General features: G+C 38.1%; 1 protein-coding gene and 1 long non-coding RNA gene across 9 annotated transcripts in view; both read left to right on the top strand.

Annotated features, from left to right (window-relative positions):
* Positions 1-5,493, top strand: part of LOC135110365 (mucin-5AC-like) — an 8,412-nt gene extending 2,919 nt beyond the window's left edge. For 4 of the 5 annotated variants that reach the window (XM_064022626.1, XM_064022625.1, XM_064022629.1 and 1 more), the window contains 5 exons: positions 393-785; positions 1,492-1,560; positions 2,274-2,382; positions 3,081-3,262; positions 4,279-5,493. In XM_064022626.1, coding sequence (XP_063878696.1) covers positions 393-785; positions 1,492-1,560; positions 2,274-2,382; positions 3,081-3,262; positions 4,279-4,981 — 1,456 coding nt within the window. In that variant the 3' untranslated portion in view covers positions 4,982-5,493. Of the gene's footprint in view, positions 84-392; positions 786-1,491; positions 1,561-2,273; positions 2,383-3,080; positions 3,263-4,278 lie in introns of all 5 variants that reach the window. The other variant, XM_064022630.1, reaches the window with a different exon arrangement.
* Positions 5,494-15,699: 10,206 nt separating this feature from the next.
* LOC135110364 (uncharacterized) overlaps positions 15,700-17,500 on the top strand; it is a 234,157-nt gene continuing 232,356 nt past the window's right edge. For 2 of the 4 annotated variants that reach the window (XR_010273217.1, XR_010273218.1), the window contains exon 1: positions 15,700-16,235. This is a non-coding gene — a long non-coding RNA (uncharacterized LOC135110364). The remainder of the gene's footprint in view (positions 16,236-17,500) is intronic. The other 2 variants (XR_010273216.1, XR_010273215.1) reach the window with 2 other exon arrangements.

The following is a 17,500-nucleotide window of genomic DNA, read 5'->3' as shown; positions in this document are numbered from 1 at the left end:
ATGATGGGAAGAAATATGAACGCAAGGCAGATGTTTAATATTTTTCACCGCCCAGTCATGTCTTGTTAACCACACTCAATAAGGTGATGATAGTCTCACTTCTCATTCTCCACCTCTCAGCTGTCTTGTACACCACATTCTAGAAAATTACTAAACGAATCAGATAATATCAAAACATTAGTAACATTTGGTTAAGTCAAGTTAGGTTGTGCTTAGATTAATTCAGTTCTTCAATTTCATTGCTAATTGCTTTTTTGTGGAATCGATTTAAAAAGGCACCACATTTTTACCCAGAAAGAAACAGTGTTTGGAAATCAGTAGGCTAAGATTGTTCCCATAATACCCAGACAGTCATAACAATTAACAGCGCCATATTTCCCACTCTCCTGCAGAAGTGGAGTTGCCATGAACTTCCCTGAGGTGCGGGCCATGGGAGGCAGCATGGGGGGCATGGGGATGAGTGGCTCGGGACTCCCCACCCACACCCCGACACCCACAGCCTCAGCCACAGATACAAGCCTCCCCGCAGTGTCCCCACCCATTGCATCCCCCCCAGAGGCCACCCCGTACATGGGTTTCCAGGCCACCTCTGCCCTGTCCTCCCCCCCAGCAGTGTCACACCCCAGTCTGGCCAGTATGTGGGGGATTGGCGGCTTCACCACGCCCCCCCTGCCCCCACCGCCTCCCGTCGTCTGCCCCAATACCATCGCCTCCACTTTGGGTATTCCTCAAATGCCCAACGTCACCTATTTCAACTCCAGGGCACCCATGGGCTTCCACTCCAGGTGAGGCTTGGGTCTGCTGGGGCTGTTTTCATAAGTTTACCTGTCTCACACTGGCTTACCTAGTTCTTTTCTGTTTGGGCTTTCAAGGAGGGAGCTTCACATTAGCCAGCATGTCTGTGTGGTAAATGAGTAAAAAAAACTTGGATTATCTATGAGAAATGACCGGAAAGTTTGCTATGTTCCCATGAAAGGTACTGGAGAAGGTAATGTGCTGAACACTGCCAGGCAACTAATGAAATTCAGTGTGAGTGTGTCTCAAGAAATCGCTGAGGCTTCTCTTCAGATTACTAATGAAATTGCTTTATTTATTTATTTTTTTTTTCATATATAATCCTTGCTGGGAGAGAAGAGAGAAGGCATGTTATCTTGTGGCAAGCTTTCCTTATGCAAGATATTATTGTAGTATATCCTGTAAGTGTAGATAGCTTGTCATTGTTATTATTATTAGAGTTGAGGTGTATTACTGCCACTAAAACCACACTGTAAAAGGTGACTAAAAGGGATTAAACTAAACAACTTTGAATCCTCTACTCTCCATTCTGTTCTCCACAAGACAGGACATCACACCTTGTCTAGACTGCCCCTCTTTAATGGATATCTCAGTGTAGAGAGAGAGAGAGAGAGAGAGAGAGAGAGATTACTAATAGTTATTTGCACCATTGTGTATAATAATTTTTATATGGTACTTATTATTACTGTCTTTCAGGATGGCTGGAGGCCCTAATGGCATCCCTTATGCATTTAAGCGCAAACCGGAGGAGGAGCCTGAGGAGATGTAAGAGAGAGAATGTTTTTTGTTCCTTTTTTTCACCAGTAATATTTGCAGCTGCTGGTGGCATTTTATAGTGGTAAAATAGGTGTGTCTTGTACAACTGTCATGTGTCATGCTTTCTGTTACTTTGTGTTGTTTATTTAATCATATAAGGATTTGTAATGAATGAAATTTGCTGTTCATAGATTTTACAGTTTCTTGGGGGCCTCATGTCCTCTGACCCTTGTGAATGTCTGGGAGTGAGTGCATTAGTTAAACCTCCAGTAGTCATTTTATATCAGTATTCAGTCCCATGTGGTAATTTATGATTAATGTGTTTTAATTTAGTGAATATGTGTGCATCACAGTCCTTTACTATTTCAATATCTATGCTTCTTGTTGAAGTTAGTGTTAAGTTACAATAGCAAGGTACCAACTCCTTCTATGATTTGTTTGTCTCCCTTTTGGCTTGTATTGGTCACTCACTCATTCAGTTCATTGTTCCTTTCATTCATTAGTCAGTAGAGAATTAAATAAAGATACAAATCATGATCAGAACAGTGCATAACACTCCATACCAAATATCCTCCAACTTTGAGACTCTGCTTGGCCTTTTAGGGACCAGTATCTCAGTGGGCCTTTTTTCCTTGCTTTAAATTGCTCTTGGCCAGTGGCTCTCTTACATAAAAAAAAAAAAAAATAGATGACTTACTTTAATATGCCATTTTCTATCACAGTAGCAAGCCCATGGCCAAACAGCACATCAGTGAGGAGAGGATGACAGCTCACCTCAACTCCCTGCACCTCTCGGACAGCTACTGCAACCACCGCCTTGGCAAGGGAAAGGTGAGGATGTGCATGTGTGTCACTTCAAACCAGAGTGTTCCTACTTGTATCACCTCAAATTGTCCTTATGACCGTTCTTAAAGCTTCAAGTATGGCCTCTTGAAAGTAGTGGAGGGTGCAGTGCAGAAGTGTTTCAGAATATAGGCAGATAAGTGGATCTATTCTTCAAGCAGGCTAGTGGTCTTTCATATATGGGGTCATGTTAGGTGTGGGTGTGAAGCATCTAGAGATATGGATTAGTGGGTGTGGATGGATGTGAGTGTGTGTGGCAAGGTTGTGCATTAGGACTGTGGATGTCTGTATGATTAGAGTGTGTTTGTAGTGCATTTGAGTGTGTTGTGTTATTATTATTGTTATTATTAATTATTATTTTATTTTTAATTTTCTTACCTATTTTTCTGTTCTTCATTTTTTTGTGTGTTATTTTCTTTGTGCACATGATACTAATGATTTATGGGAGTGTTCCCTTTCTTTCCATCTTTTCATCTCTTTTTTTCCTCCTCCTCTCTTTATTTTCCTTATTTTGTTGATAAGTACTATTATTATTCTTTATCCCTTAATTTTCCCATACTTCTCCTTTCTTATTCTGTTTCATTCTCCCATTTTCCAACCTAACAGAAACACACCTTCCTTCATTTCCTTTATTCATCAATATTACTTCTTTTTTTCTTAACCTAACCTCACTCCACCCTCAACAGCCATACAGGAACAGAACATCAAGCAAGGATCTGGATGATGACGATGATGAAGAAGACGAAGGGATGGGAGGTGATGGGACGATGGACTCAGACTTGCAGGGAGCACGCCTCATTATTGCTGATGAGGTGAAGAAAATCATACCTGGAGAGGCCAAGCTGCCGGAATCTATACTCAAGAAGTTGTGAGTCTTTATTTTTGTTTTTTGTTGCTTTTTCTGTTGTTTTTTCTTTGTTTTTCGGGGTGTTTGTCGTTTGTTGGTCACCCTGTTCTCTCTCTCTCTCTCTCTCTCTCTCTCTCTCTCTCTCTCTCTCTCTCTCTCTCTCTCTCTCTCTCTCTCTCTCTCTCTCTCTCTCTCTCTCTCTCTCTCTCTCTCTCTCTCTCTCTCTCTCTCTCTCTCTCTCTCTGGCTGGTTTTGTCTGTCTGTGTGTCTCTTTTTGTGTTTTTTGTCTTCCCTTGCTCATCTTTTTTCTCTGTTTCACTGGCTGTTTCCATCTGTGTGTTTGTCTTCCTTTCCTCTTTCTGTTTCTTTCCCTTTGTTTCTCTGGCTGTTTTTCTTTGTCTGTCTGTCTGTTTGTCTCTCTCTGTCTGTGTGTGTGTGTGTGTGTGTGTGTGTGTGTGTGTGTGTGTGTACCTTTCTTTTTCTCTCTCTTTGTCTCTCTTTATGTGTTTGTCTTGATGAATAAATCCAGTATCACTATCTTAAATAGGTTTTTTTTCATATCAGCTTGTCTACCCAAAAAAGTTTAAATTACATGAGACTGCAAAATCATTATGAATGCATTTTTTCATCAGTTAGTAATTGTTTTTTTATGTTGTAACAGCGACAGTGAACATTTTTCTGTTTGTTGTGCACTACATTACATTACATTACATTACATTACATGGCACATTATTTACATTACATCACATTTTTTTTATCAGGACCTTATTCCTCACCTTTTCTCCAGCACCTCTTTTCCCTAAAAAAAATTATATCCCAAGGTGGTGTTTTATCAGGTTCTCTTATTCCTTAATTATTCTCTAGCACATCTGCTTCATGAAAAATTTGTACATTATCCCAAGGTAATGATTCACTCCTCTGTTAAGGACCATAAGCTTATAAGAACATAAGGAGGCTGAAGAACGCCAGTTTACCCACACAAGGCACCACTTCAGAAACACTCCATGACTATAAGAAGATTCTTCCATCCCACACAGGACAAAGCCTAGCATGGAGGTGGTGTTGTGGCAGCCTCCCCCCACCATCCTGGGCACCATTATCACCCCAAACATTGATGCAAAGATCAAGGCGTCGGAGGATGCTGCTGAGAATGCTGATCCATCACCCGCCACCTCCACGCCTTCCTCTAGCTCCACCACATCCACCTCTCCCTCCACCCCTTCCTCCTCATCCTCATCTTTAGCCTCCACCACATGTACATCCTCCTCTTCCTCTGCATCTTCCTCCTCCTCCTCCAGCAGCTCACCTGACTCTGGGATATCCATTTCCTCACCCCCTCCTGCTCTCTCCTTCCTGGGACGTAATTCTGTCACCTCCCTTACTCCCTCCACCTCTGCTGCTGGCGGAGCAACCTCAGAGCTTGGACTGGATCTCCTCTCCCTGCCCTCCACCTCCTCAGGCTCCAGAGGCAGTGGTTTTCCTCCTCCCCCACTGAGAAGGCCTGCCAGCCCCCTCCCGGATCCCATGGTGGAGGATGATTTCTCCGAGAGGATGGAGTTCAATAATAATAATGGGAATGCACCAAACTTCATGTGGCTTGAGGAGAACAACAACACAGCTCTCATTGACCTTAACGCTGTGGAACCTCAGCGAGCTGCTGCTGCCGCTGCAGTTGCCCCCCAGCCGCCACTCCCTGAGGACCTGCCTGATTTCCCTGATTATGATGATATGGATCTATAACACTGCCGCCACCACTGCTGCCGACTCTGCCTCCTGCCTGCATCTCTTTTTAGTGGCAGATGAGTGAGAGCATGAGAAACACACACACACACACACACACACACACACACACACACACACACACACACACATTTGGGAAAGTATTATTTGAAGATGGTTTTTATTATCTGTGTTTTCATTACTTTTGCCATTGCATTCAGCTCCTCCTTGCAGCATTGAGTGTATCACAAGTCATGTGCGTCACCCTCTGCAGGATTACCCCAAACACATTCCCTCAATTAAATCGTGGGGCTGCTATTGTATATTGATAAGGCTCTAATAGGTACCTTATATTCTTAATCTACCTCTATCTATCTACATACTTGACTGGCAGTCCTATACATGGTGGCCCAGACAAAGTACCACACACACACACACACACACACACACACACACACACACACACACACACACACACACACACACACACACACACACACACACACACACACACACACACACACACACACACATTCATACTCTTATCCCTGCTGGCCCCTGATGGAAAGGAACATTCACCTCATTACATACATACATGCAGGCATATGCTGTTCAGACTGCAATACATATACTCATGCTCATTATACTCTGTCACAGGCAGGGGCACCATGTCAAAAAGGTGTGCACTGTGACAGCAACATTGCAACACTAAAAGAATAATGAAAAGTAAAAAAAAAAATAGAGGAAAGAGTCATGACAGTGCAAGGATCGCAGGGTTATCGGATCTGTTACCAATGTTTACATCTATATAATCTGTTCTGTTAATGTATTTTCCTTGGTAATTTTAGACGGCTTTAGTATATTTTGTGTCGTGTTAGTTTCCGGCTGTCATGCGTCAGAAGGGAGCAGTGTATTCCAGTCTGGTGAAAAGGACAGTGATATGCAACTGTGTGGCAGAAGAGGTGTGTTGTATATCCATGTGTTGATGTAAGACTCGCTAGTGGGGCTGTGATGGAGAGAGCAAGTGATATCTTCTAGGAATCTGGCCTGCTTGGGCCACCCTGGAATCCTTATTGGCCTGAACTGACTGTCCTAATATGACAGAGAAAGTGTTTAGGTTAAGTAACTGGGTAAGTATTTGTGTTAGACCTAATGCAGAGTTTTCTCTAATTTGTACTCCTTTGAAGAATGTCAAAGGTTTGACTGAAATAGGAGTCATTAAAAAAAAAAGAAGCCTGTTGATGATGGATTGAAATTTGAATGCCACTGTCACTGGTTTCAAGTATGTGAAAAGAAACTGAAAAGTCACTGTTGGCAGACTGAAACAAGTGGCAGTGAAACAAGCCCATTCATTGCCACAACATCAGTGTCATTACTTTCTAGAAATATAGGACATTATCAAGCTAAGAACAATACTTTGTGTAATCTAGGAGTTGAAAGTTACCTAATCACTCATTCTCCAGAACTGCACCTTATTCACTCTTATTACAACAAACAGTAGGCAATTTCATGAAGTTTGACAGTAGTCTGTGGCACTGAATGGACTAAACTAATTGCTGGTGGACAGAGATAAGTGTCATTGAAGTATTAAGCCCATTGCTGGTGGACTGAGCAAGACAGGACTTGTGAAGAGCACCTCAGGCTGTAGGGAAGAACACTCTATCTTATTCTGTTAGCCCCCTTCACACAATGCCACAAGCTATCTCCCATAGTCTGCATTGGAGCCTTTCATACGAGACCACCACACAGACAGGTAACTGCCGCCGACTGGTGTGTGGTCACTTATTGCTTGCTGTTACCCAACCCTTGCACTCAGAGGTAACTGATGGTGTCATGTGAAGGGGCCTTATTGTCCTTACATGTGTATTGTTAACTTGGCATCTTTATCCACATTTTCTTTTCCCTGTTCTTGCTTCTTTATATCCTTCTGTCTGTATGTATTATTTTGTTTTTTCTTTTCTTTTTTTTTGTATATATATATATATATATATATATATATATATATATATATATATATATATATATATATATATATATATATATATATATATATATATATATATATATATATATATATATATATATATATATATATATATATATATATATATATTTTTTTTTTTTTTTTTTTTCTTCTCTCCTGTATTCATTTTTTTCTCTTTTCTATGGATGTCCAGTTTTACTTTTCTTTCTTTGTCTTTCTTATTCGGTGTGTTTCTCTTGTTTTTCCTTTTCCTTGATATCTTCATTTTCTCTAGTTTTCCCTGTTAAGTACACAGAATTTTCTCGGAGCAACACAGTATACTAATATTTCATGTGACTTGCCATCTTCATCAACCTCCCAGTCATTCGTTCATCCATTCATTCACTGATAATGGTAATATGCATCTCTTTTCAAGGATTCATCACATTTGTATGACTTGCATTACGTAAAATGTACAAGATTCCAAAGATGGTGTATACATTCTTGTTAAAAAGAAAATTGGCCTGCATCTTTACTATTTGCATTTAAGAAGAAAGACGATTTTATTTTACTTATCTATTCTATTTATTTTTTTTTACATGCTGTGAAATTTATTGTCACATACATCTCGGAAATGATCGAAGTCTTTGATGCACTTGTTTGTATTCATCATCAAAGCTGTATAATGATATTCTGTGGCAGTATTGAAGGGGACTGGGCAAGGTGAAGAGTTTTGTAATCAGGTATATGTACTGTATATCCATGTATCTTTAAGTGGTAGGGAGGAGGGACTCTATCAGTAAGCCCAGTGTGTACACAGAACATAATAGTACAGGTGAATTGCAGTTTCTTAGTGAATTATGTTCCTTCATATACTCTAGAACATTTATTGATTAGGATTAACTGTATAGAGTTTGAAGTTCTTTTCCATTTGTCATGTCTCGCATTTTTCCATTATCTAAGGTATTTTTATGAGATTTCATTTGTAAATGTAAATTCCACACACACACATCATAGCAAGACAAATATTATACTTCAGGAATCAGTAAAATTAAGCATTTGTAAAAATCAAAACTCACAAATCAGAAATAAGTGACAAAATTATTTCATTATGAACTTAAGAAAAATTCACTAATCAAGCATTTCAGATCAAGACTCACAAATCATTTCTTAAAAATGAAGAACAAAATTACATCAGTCTTACTTGAAAACTCAAAATCAATCATTCTTAAAAGCGAGACAGGACAAAATTACAACAAAACTTCAAAAACTCATAAATGAAGGCAAACACTCGTAGAACCAAGACTCACCAGCAGTACCAATTCCACAAGTCACAGCAAAAGTAAGACTGATGAACAGGCCAAGCATTTCAAACACAAGCGCCCCACACTGCATAAGGATGAGTAATTCCCCAAGGATGGTGATAGTACTGTATGTAAATAGAAATAGAGACCAGAAGGCCACTGCAACCCTATTGTGGGACTTTCACAATTATGTTCCTAGAGGATAAAGTTTATTTTAGTACTCTGTAGCATCTTTTAACACACAGCTTTTGCTTAGGGTTGCTGCTCTTAGATGTGTAAGTAATGCTTTTCTTATGGCATCTGTGGGTTGGTGCAGCAAGGGAGTGTGTGATTATGTAATGGGATGCTTCCTGTTTCAGTGATGGTGTGAAGTGTGTGAGGGAAGAGAGGATGCTAGTGGATGAAGTGAGGGAAAGGAGCAGAAACTAGTAATGTGTGAGGAGAAAGAGAGGAGACTTAGAAATTAAATGTGTAAGGGAAAATTGGGAACAAATAATGAATAAGTATAAGAAGAAAGTAGAGAAAGTAAATATATGAAGGAATAAAAAAAAACATGATGAAATGGCAGATGAAGAAAAGCAGGAACGTTTACAAAAGAAGGAAGAAAAGAAAAATTGAATGAATGGACAAAAGATGGGGAAAAAAGAAGATAATCATGTGAATGGAGGAAACACAAGATAAGATAAATGTATGAATGATCCCAGAAAACATAACAAATCAACATGCATGTGAAGGATAAGGGAGATAAATGCACAAAAGGGAGGATGTCAAAGATAGAATAAAAAGAAAATGATGAATCGTCAATGAATGAAGAGCACAGCACAGCACTTGCACTGTTGTCATGCAATTCAGAGTTTGAGGTGTGGCTGTCCATGTCTTAGCCATTTCAGGCAGCCACACAGTAATTAAAATGGCACAACTTAGCTTCTGCCAAGTGTGTGAAAGAGAGAAAGAAGAAACATAAGGAGACTGAAGGAAGGAGAGTGAGATAATAAAGGACAACAAATGTAAACAAGTTAAAGAAAAATAACCAAAAAGACAATGAGGATTGCCTATCACCCTACAGCAAGTGAAAAAAAATAAAATAAATAAATAAAGTGCAAATAATTTAAAGGGAAAGAAAACAAAGCCTGGTTATGAATATGTACAGACAGAAAAACTACTCGGTACTCAAAGCTGGAGAGGCAGAAATGAGGTGCTTTGGTCATGTGCAGAAGAGTGACGAGAAGCACGTGGGAGGAGGAGGACAAGTGGGGTGGAGATGGACCTGAGAGAAAGTTTAGTGGAGGTTTACAGATTCATTGAAGAAAGACAAGTTGTGATGGTGTGTGTGGATGCTGAAGTAAGGTGGGGATGAGTGATCTGTTATGGCACCCTTTAATGGAAGCTGTTGGAAGAGGATTGGTGAAGAGGAAGTGGTGTTAGTGATAAGTGGGGAGGTGATTCATGTATACCTTACTGAAATATGTAAATAGTGAACGAGTGTATGGGAATGTGAGGGAAGAGGAGGATTTTGTTGCTAGTGATATTGACTCTTATCGTGCTCCCTCTGCTGTGTCTTTAGAAAAACTGTTATTTGCATGATGTTAAAGACAGAGACGTGTTATTATACTGACTGAATTATTTACTGCAAGGGTACATGCAGTGCACAGTTCCCTTGTGGTCTATCTTATGTACATACATAAGTAGGGTTTATGTATTCCTCATTTCCTTGTACCTAGTGAGTTAAAGTTAAATTTCTAAGTTGTTTCCATAGTTCATCTTACTCATTATGTGTTGGATTACTGTACACATTCATCTCTTATTATGTTACATTTGCTGTTCAGTTAGAAACGAAATGTGAAATCAATATTTTGTGGATGAGAATCAAAAATACCAAATGTACTCACAAAAGCAAATGATTCTTAACTTTTTGGGGACTAAGATCTTAATGAATGCATACTAGTGAGATAATTACACATGTTATATATACAGTACTATAATTACTATTCAACATAAGAAAGGAAATGGCACATGCTATTAATATCTGCCACTATGCACTTTTATTTTGATTTATTCATTTTTTTAGAATTTTCACGCATGATAAATTTTTTGCTTTCTCTCATGAATTTCTCCTTTTCCATCTCTAATCAGAATATGGCAGCTTAATTAATTTCCTTGCCTTCCTTTAGAATGTGTTCAATTAATTCATGTCCTGTATTTGTAAGTTGCTTCTGTAGATGGTAATTCTGGAGAGTTTGTTGATAGGAGTGTGTGATGTGACAGTGGTGATGTGTGGGAGGAAGGAAGGATCAGGGTGCTCTCAGGGTGCTGGTCATTCTGGCAACACTGACACACACTGCAGGAGTTTGCAAAAGGAAGGATAGAAAGAAGGGCTTAGAAAAAAAAAAATTATAAATGGAAAAGAAGAAAGGCATTTTGAAGATTTTTCTCTTTTTTAGACACTTCATAAGTTTGCTAAAGGAAGAATTGGAGAAAGGGCTTAGAAGAAAATTGCAATAGAAAAAGAACAAAGTTTTCTTAAGACTTCCTTATTTATTTATTTATTTTTTTTTTATTGTTTCAACTTTTAGTGAAATATATAGCAAAGAGAGTAGGAAAAGTATCTTTTATTTATCTAAAATAAATTCAGATATTTTTGGAAGAGAATTTATAAAAAAGCATAAATTAAGATTTTTGAAGACCTTTTTTATTCTTTATTGTAACATAAACATTCTGGAAGAGAAGGAAGAAAGAGAAGGGTTTCCTGAATTTTTTCATGTTTAATTCTTTTGACTAATAAAAAAAATGTTTCAGAAGAGTTCATAAGAAGAAAAACTGAAGAAGATTTTTAAATTCTTCCCCAGTGTTTTAACAATTTAATTCTTTTACTAGGACATTTGGAAAAAAAAAGTTTATAGCTAAAATGATTAATTTTTGAACACTACCCATGACAATTTATTCTTTTTAACATTCACTGAAACCTTTCGAGTAATCTGTACCCCAAAACTTGAGAACTTTTGAATCACCACATCTGTTCATTCTCTTTTACTGGTATTTTTGGGACATGTCAAATGTTATGAGGGAGTTTTATATAAAGGGAGAAGAGAAGAATGGGTTTTCAAACACCCACCAATTGTCTTTTTGCCATTATTTAAAGAACAAAAGTGAGTGTTGTGAGAATGAACAATAGAAAAACAAGAATGGCCATCACTCTGAGGCACCCTTGGGGACACCACAAAGTACAACCTTGCCGCCAGGGTGTGAGCAAGTGAGCGTACATGTGCTCACTTGTGGCCAAATACAGTGTATGTACATAGTATAGTTTACGAGGAGTCATCTCACACAGCTGTTCTGTTTCTAGTATGTATATTTAGTATCCGCTGATTAGCAAGAGCACTTGATCTGTTAGTCCAAATGCTTATGTAGTAGTCTCTATCATGAGTTTCCACTTTTGATTAGGTTCACAAAGTATGTAGTAAGAGCACATAATTCTTTGTCTTTTTAAGTAATTAAGTAACATGCCATGCTGTAGTTTATGAGTAAGTATATGTATATGTAGGTATTCTCTTCATTTGAACTTTCTTTCCAGTACATTCACAAGTTAGTAAAATCACATTAGACGCCTAAGTAATATCATTGTGTCATCCATACTCTGGTTACCTTCTATTCCTTGTCCAATGCAGTATTATATCATGTACAGGTAACAAAGTTTTATTTCCTCAGTGCCGAGAAGGCTCAAGCCAAAGCCAGGGCTGGAGCCAGGTTGGATTGGCAGATGTACTGTTGTGGTGGTCTGGTAATAGTTTGTATGCAGCTATTGGTGATGACAGCCTCACCACATGGATGCCTTAACCCCTTCACTGTTCTGCTCAGCCTTCAACACTTTGAGCTTTTTAAAATTTGCATGAACACAGAGAAAACAAAATAGAAGTTTTGTCATTTCTAGGCCACCAGACTAAGAGAGTAATACAAAAGTGTCTAAAGGTTGTGCGTCATTATGGGAAGATGTTGTTCAGCAGTTAAAGGGTTAAGGAATGTTGTTGAGTACCTCGTTGATTCCCAGAGTGAGGAGCCGTTTCTTGCTGTTACAATCTGGTACCAATCTGTTGTCTGGTTTTGCTGTGGTCACAATCATCTCAATAGGTTTCTCTCATTGCATTTTGTGAGGAGGTCAGCTGCTGCCTTGTGGAACCCTCCCATCTTTCTGTATAGTGATTGATTGAAATAGAAAGAAGCAAAGGAAATATTATGAACCATCCATTGAAAGCAGGAAATCAAAAAATTCTTGAATGCTCCACAATATTCATCTGTCATTGTAAAGACAGTTTCGTTCTGGTGAGGAGTAGATGCCGAGAAGCAGGAATGCCATCAAAACATATCAATGTGTCTCCTCCAGGAGCAAGACAATCAAGGCCAGCCACATTCCATTCAGGCCTTGGTGTGTCATCTTGGTCTCACCGGTACCATGTCAAGATCGTGTTACCATGTTACTTCTTGTGGTTCATTCTTCTGACCTAACTTGACCTGATCTGTGATGGTAGCTGGAATGCAAGGCGAGAAGTAACTAGCGCAAACTATCATAACTAGTGTTGGGTTTTTTTTTCTTGCTTTTTTTTCTTTTCTTTTTTTTTTTTATTGTAGGGAGAAAGTACATATGAGTTATAGTTTTTTATTGATTTTGGCATACAGCTAATACTCCAGTAATGGGTACTTGAACACAGAGTTTGTACGTATGATGGAGAAGAAATATACTGTGCACTCCTTCACACGTGTTTGTTGTTTTCCACCTTCCATTTGTGCTGTGTGTACTTTTAACCTGAGAGGAGGTAAAAATACTCTTATGTTCTACTATGTATATGTATTTAAAAGAGACTATATGTATGAGGTCAAACACACTTGACCTGACAGCAATGGTTGCAAGGATAATCATAATTCACTTAAACAGAATTTACAGATTCAGGAAGTACAATTTATTATTCATTTGAACTTTCTAGACCAATACATTTTTTTTTTTTTTAATACTGAAATTTCAAAATGTTTTTAATAAAAAATGTTGGTCTTTTTCCAAGTCTGGTTCTTAAAAACTAGTAAATAAGCAAATAGCAAAAATTTTCCATCTCAAAAAAAGTTTTCTGATGATAAATGTTCTTGAAATGAGAGGAGACATGCTGGTGAGAGAGACACTTGCCATCACAGGAATGGTGTGACGACAATCATAATTTACTTCAAACAATTTACAGTAAAAAAAAAGTTCACCTTGATCAATATATTTCTTCATATTTTCCAGCTCCTCAATACAGTGAGGTGAATCGATTGACTCGATCTTTTAAATGAAAGTTAATAAAATTCCAGACATTATTTCTACACTGGAGTAACAAGGATGACAAGTAACGTAATAACGATCCTTTGAACGCAGCAACAATTGGAACCAGAGAGACTTGCAACACAATAAAAAAAAAGAAAGAAAGAAAGAAAGAAAGATGAAGGGCAGGGAGATTTAATTAATTTGCGCAAGACTAGACTGAGGTAATCTCGGCGGCTAGAGAGGTTTGTGTATTTCATTAAGAGTTAAGTTTGGTATTTCTGCACGTAATTAAACACTTAACGTTTAATTTAGCCGTATTGATATTCCTGGGTCAACTCCCGTCTTGTTTTATTAGTGCGTCTATATTAAGTTTGTATTTTTTTTTTTTTACTGGAATATAAGAAACGTATTAGGATTTTCATGTTCGTTGGGTATTATTATTATTATTATTGTTATTGTTATTATTATTATTTATTATTATTATTATTATTATTATTATTGTTGTTGTTGTTGTTGTTATTGTCAGTTATTATAAGTAAATGTTACTAATATTTTTTTTATGATGGTATGTTTTAATGTGATTTCTTCTTTACGCAACTACCTTTTCACTTTCTTTCACCTTGTCGTCTTCAAATCTTCAATACCGAATTATCTTTTCACCCCTAACATCCCCTCTTCAGGTTTTCTGCACTCCTTCCCGGAATGATCTTCAAATTCTTAATATTTTTCCTCCTCTTCAAAATTTCAGTTTTTTTTTTTTTTTCGATCATTCTTCACATTCTCAACATATTTTCCTCCTCCTCCTCCTCCTCCTCCTCCTCCTCTTTTTCCCTAGGTCTTCAGCACATTTCTTCTCCTTCGCTTCATATGCACCTTGATTTCCTCTTCACGTCACATCACTCGTCTCTAATTTATTCTGTTCAGGCTCTATATTGAATTATAATCTGATTTCAATAGCAAGCACACACGCACACACACACACACATCCAGCCTTGTATAAATTTAGTCTAAGCTTAGAACTGTTCATTTCATATAAACACCAATAACATCCTGGATTAATTCTTGAAGCTTATACAAAGATAAATTCATCGCTTTATTAATTTCAGTCTCTCAGGTATTACTCCTCCAGTTCCCTGTTGTTCAAGGGTAGAGTAGATATATTAAAGAAGACGTATTCATTCTTTCTTAATCGGGTTTTATTTTCGCGTGATATTAAGTTTTCCGATATAAAATCTACTTAAGAGGTATTGTGAAAAGACTTGCCCATTTTTTTTTTTTTTTCGTGTTTTGAAACGCTTCTTTCATAAGATTGTTTCTTTTCTTTTCTTTATTTATTTTTTCCAAGGCCACAGAGATTATTTGTCAGGTTTTCATGCGTGTTTTTATCAATGATGGTGAGAAGTCCTTGTTAAACTACCATTGGAATCATTAAAAAAGGATAAAAAATAATTCATACACACACACACACACACACACACACACACACACACACACACATACCTGGAAACCATTGCTATTTCCACTAAGGCCTGTAAACTCTTCGGTCATTCACAAAAACTATATTTTTTTTCAAAAGCCACAAGGATGATTTGTCAGGTTTCCATGCGTGTCTTTACCTATGATGGTGAGGAGTCCTTGTAAAACTCACTGGAGTCATAAAAGTAAAGAAAAAAAAAAAAAAAGAAAACTCATACACACATTTCTAGAAACCTTTTGACATTTTCACCAAACCTGTGGGGAAAAAAAGCAGTACGGTGTTAGCCACAGAAATGTTTGAGTATGTGGTCTCTTGTAGTTCGTGTACCAGTTGCTAATTCCCCTTACATTCATACTCGCTGCCATTCCCTTCGCTTTTAGATGCAACTAGAAACGTTTCGACATAGTATATTCCCAAAGCTGTAGCTACATACATACATGGAGTGAGTGGCATTGCGTCAGTTTATCCACGAGCCAAAATGTCGACATGTTGAACTTTCCCTAACACTATACTGCCGCGTTTGTTTCATGCCTTGTGTACTGACTCAGTGTTAATAGTTTTTTGCTAACATGTTGATTCAAATTTCCATCTATATTCATGAAGCAAAAAACAAAAATGATCTTATCCTTTTCGCTGAACGGATCAAATAGGTGAGAGAGAGAGAGAGAGAGAGAGAGAGAGTGTGGTGTGCCTGTGAGATCTCTGGCCTGTGATTGGCTGAGAGAGAAGAGGCGAAGTAGAAAGCTGCATCCTGGTTGGCTGTCAATTACCTCAGCTTAGGGCTTCCTTCTCGTGTTCCTCGTGTGCGTGAGTGATACAGCTGTGTTTCCTTTGCAATTTTCCGGTACATAAACACTTATTACCCGCTTTCAGAGTACAGGATGGTGAAGATAAAGTACTTGAGTTATCACAGACCACCAGTGACCTAGGAAACAATGAAAATGTTCCGTAAAACTCAATAGGACGTGAGTGAGTGTGTCTACGTGACTAATTCATGGTGTCTGATCTCTGCCATAACTTACGTGGTTCTGTCTCTTCATTTTTTTTTTTCCCTGCAGCCTGTCCCTTGTGTCTTTGTCAGCTCTGACCTTCATGTTTAACCCCATGCCAGTGACCTTGACCCTTAAAGTTTAGAGTTAAAGGAGAAAGGAAGAGTTTGTGGAAGTTTTTTCGTGTGGTAAAGAAAGAAGAATCGAGAAGTGAAACTGCTTCGGAACCTGACTCGGCCATCTCAGAGCTTCGCGGTAAGCAATTATTGTTATTCTTATTGTTTTTGTATTATGGATCCTCTTCATTATGATTCTGCGACTAGGTATGAATTTTTTAATATTTTTTTTTATTTGTTTGTTATAGTCAGGTTTATTAGGATTAATTCTAGTATGTGGTATAAAAAGATGTTAATAGTGTGGTTTTTTTTCTTTGTATTGTTACTCGTTCATCTATTTCTTTACTTTACATGTGCCTTGTGCTTGAAAGGTGTTAAAGTTTATTTTGATCATGCAACACAATAACTTACCACGATAACTTTTCCTTACCTAAAACACACACACACACACACACACACGATACAGTATTTAGTGCCTAGAAAATACAATAATATCACACCCGAAAAAAAAAAAAGCTGAACGAACAATATAGATAGATAAGTGAATAAAGCAATACTGAGATGAATACAAAATAGAGAAGTGAACACTAATAAATACATACATTGATTGCAAAATAAAAAAAAATATCATGCATAGAAAAAAAAAATAAATACAGATAAATGAATAAAAAGACAAAAAGGTGTGAAAAAAAACATTACAGGGATAAATACAAAATAGAACACGAGTAAATAAATACATTGCTAAGGAGATGAATAAAGAGAAGGACGTAAAGGAGGGAGTCTATAATTGAAGGGTTGAGGCGAGACAAAGTGCATGTGTGGAAGCAGGAGTGAGTTAGGGTGAGACGAATTGAATTAACGAACGCAAAGGTGAGCCGCATTAGCCCTGGCCAGGTGAGCCGCAGGGGAGCCGCAGGTGAGCCCCGCCCCTCTCAGGTATCATTGTGGTGTTTTGCCGCCCGGTGAAGGAGGAAGGAAGGAAGGAAGAGAGGAGGAGGAAGGAGGAGGAAGAGAAGGATGAGGTGTTGAGGTGTTAAATCATTAAACTTCCCTTCCCTTTCTCTTCCCTCCCCTTCCTCTTCCTGTTCTTCCCCTTGTTTCTCTTTTTAAGTGTATGTGTGTGTGTGTGTGTGTGTGTGTGTGTGCGCGCTATAGGGTAGGGATTAAGGGGGGGTTCAGAAGGAAGAGGAGGGGGCTGATTAGACAAGCTAGTCCTTTGATCAGCATTGGAGGAGGAGTAGGAGGAGGAGGAGGAGGAGGAATTGAGTTTGGGGATGAGAAGGAGGAGGAGGAGGAGGAGGAGGAGGAGGAGGAGGAATATGACATTAAGATAAAACTTACTTGACATGAAAAGTTGTAACAAAGAAAGAAATAAACTATTTTTAATATTAAACTTGCCTTTCT

The sequence above is a fragment of the Scylla paramamosain genome, chromosome 20 (assembly GCF_035594125.1).
Source record: "Scylla paramamosain isolate STU-SP2022 chromosome 20, ASM3559412v1, whole genome shotgun sequence".
Lineage (NCBI taxonomy): Eukaryota > Metazoa > Arthropoda > Malacostraca > Decapoda > Portunidae > Scylla > Scylla paramamosain.
The sequence above is the reverse complement of the archived record's forward strand: the minus strand, read 5'-3'. Positions and strand labels throughout refer to the sequence as shown.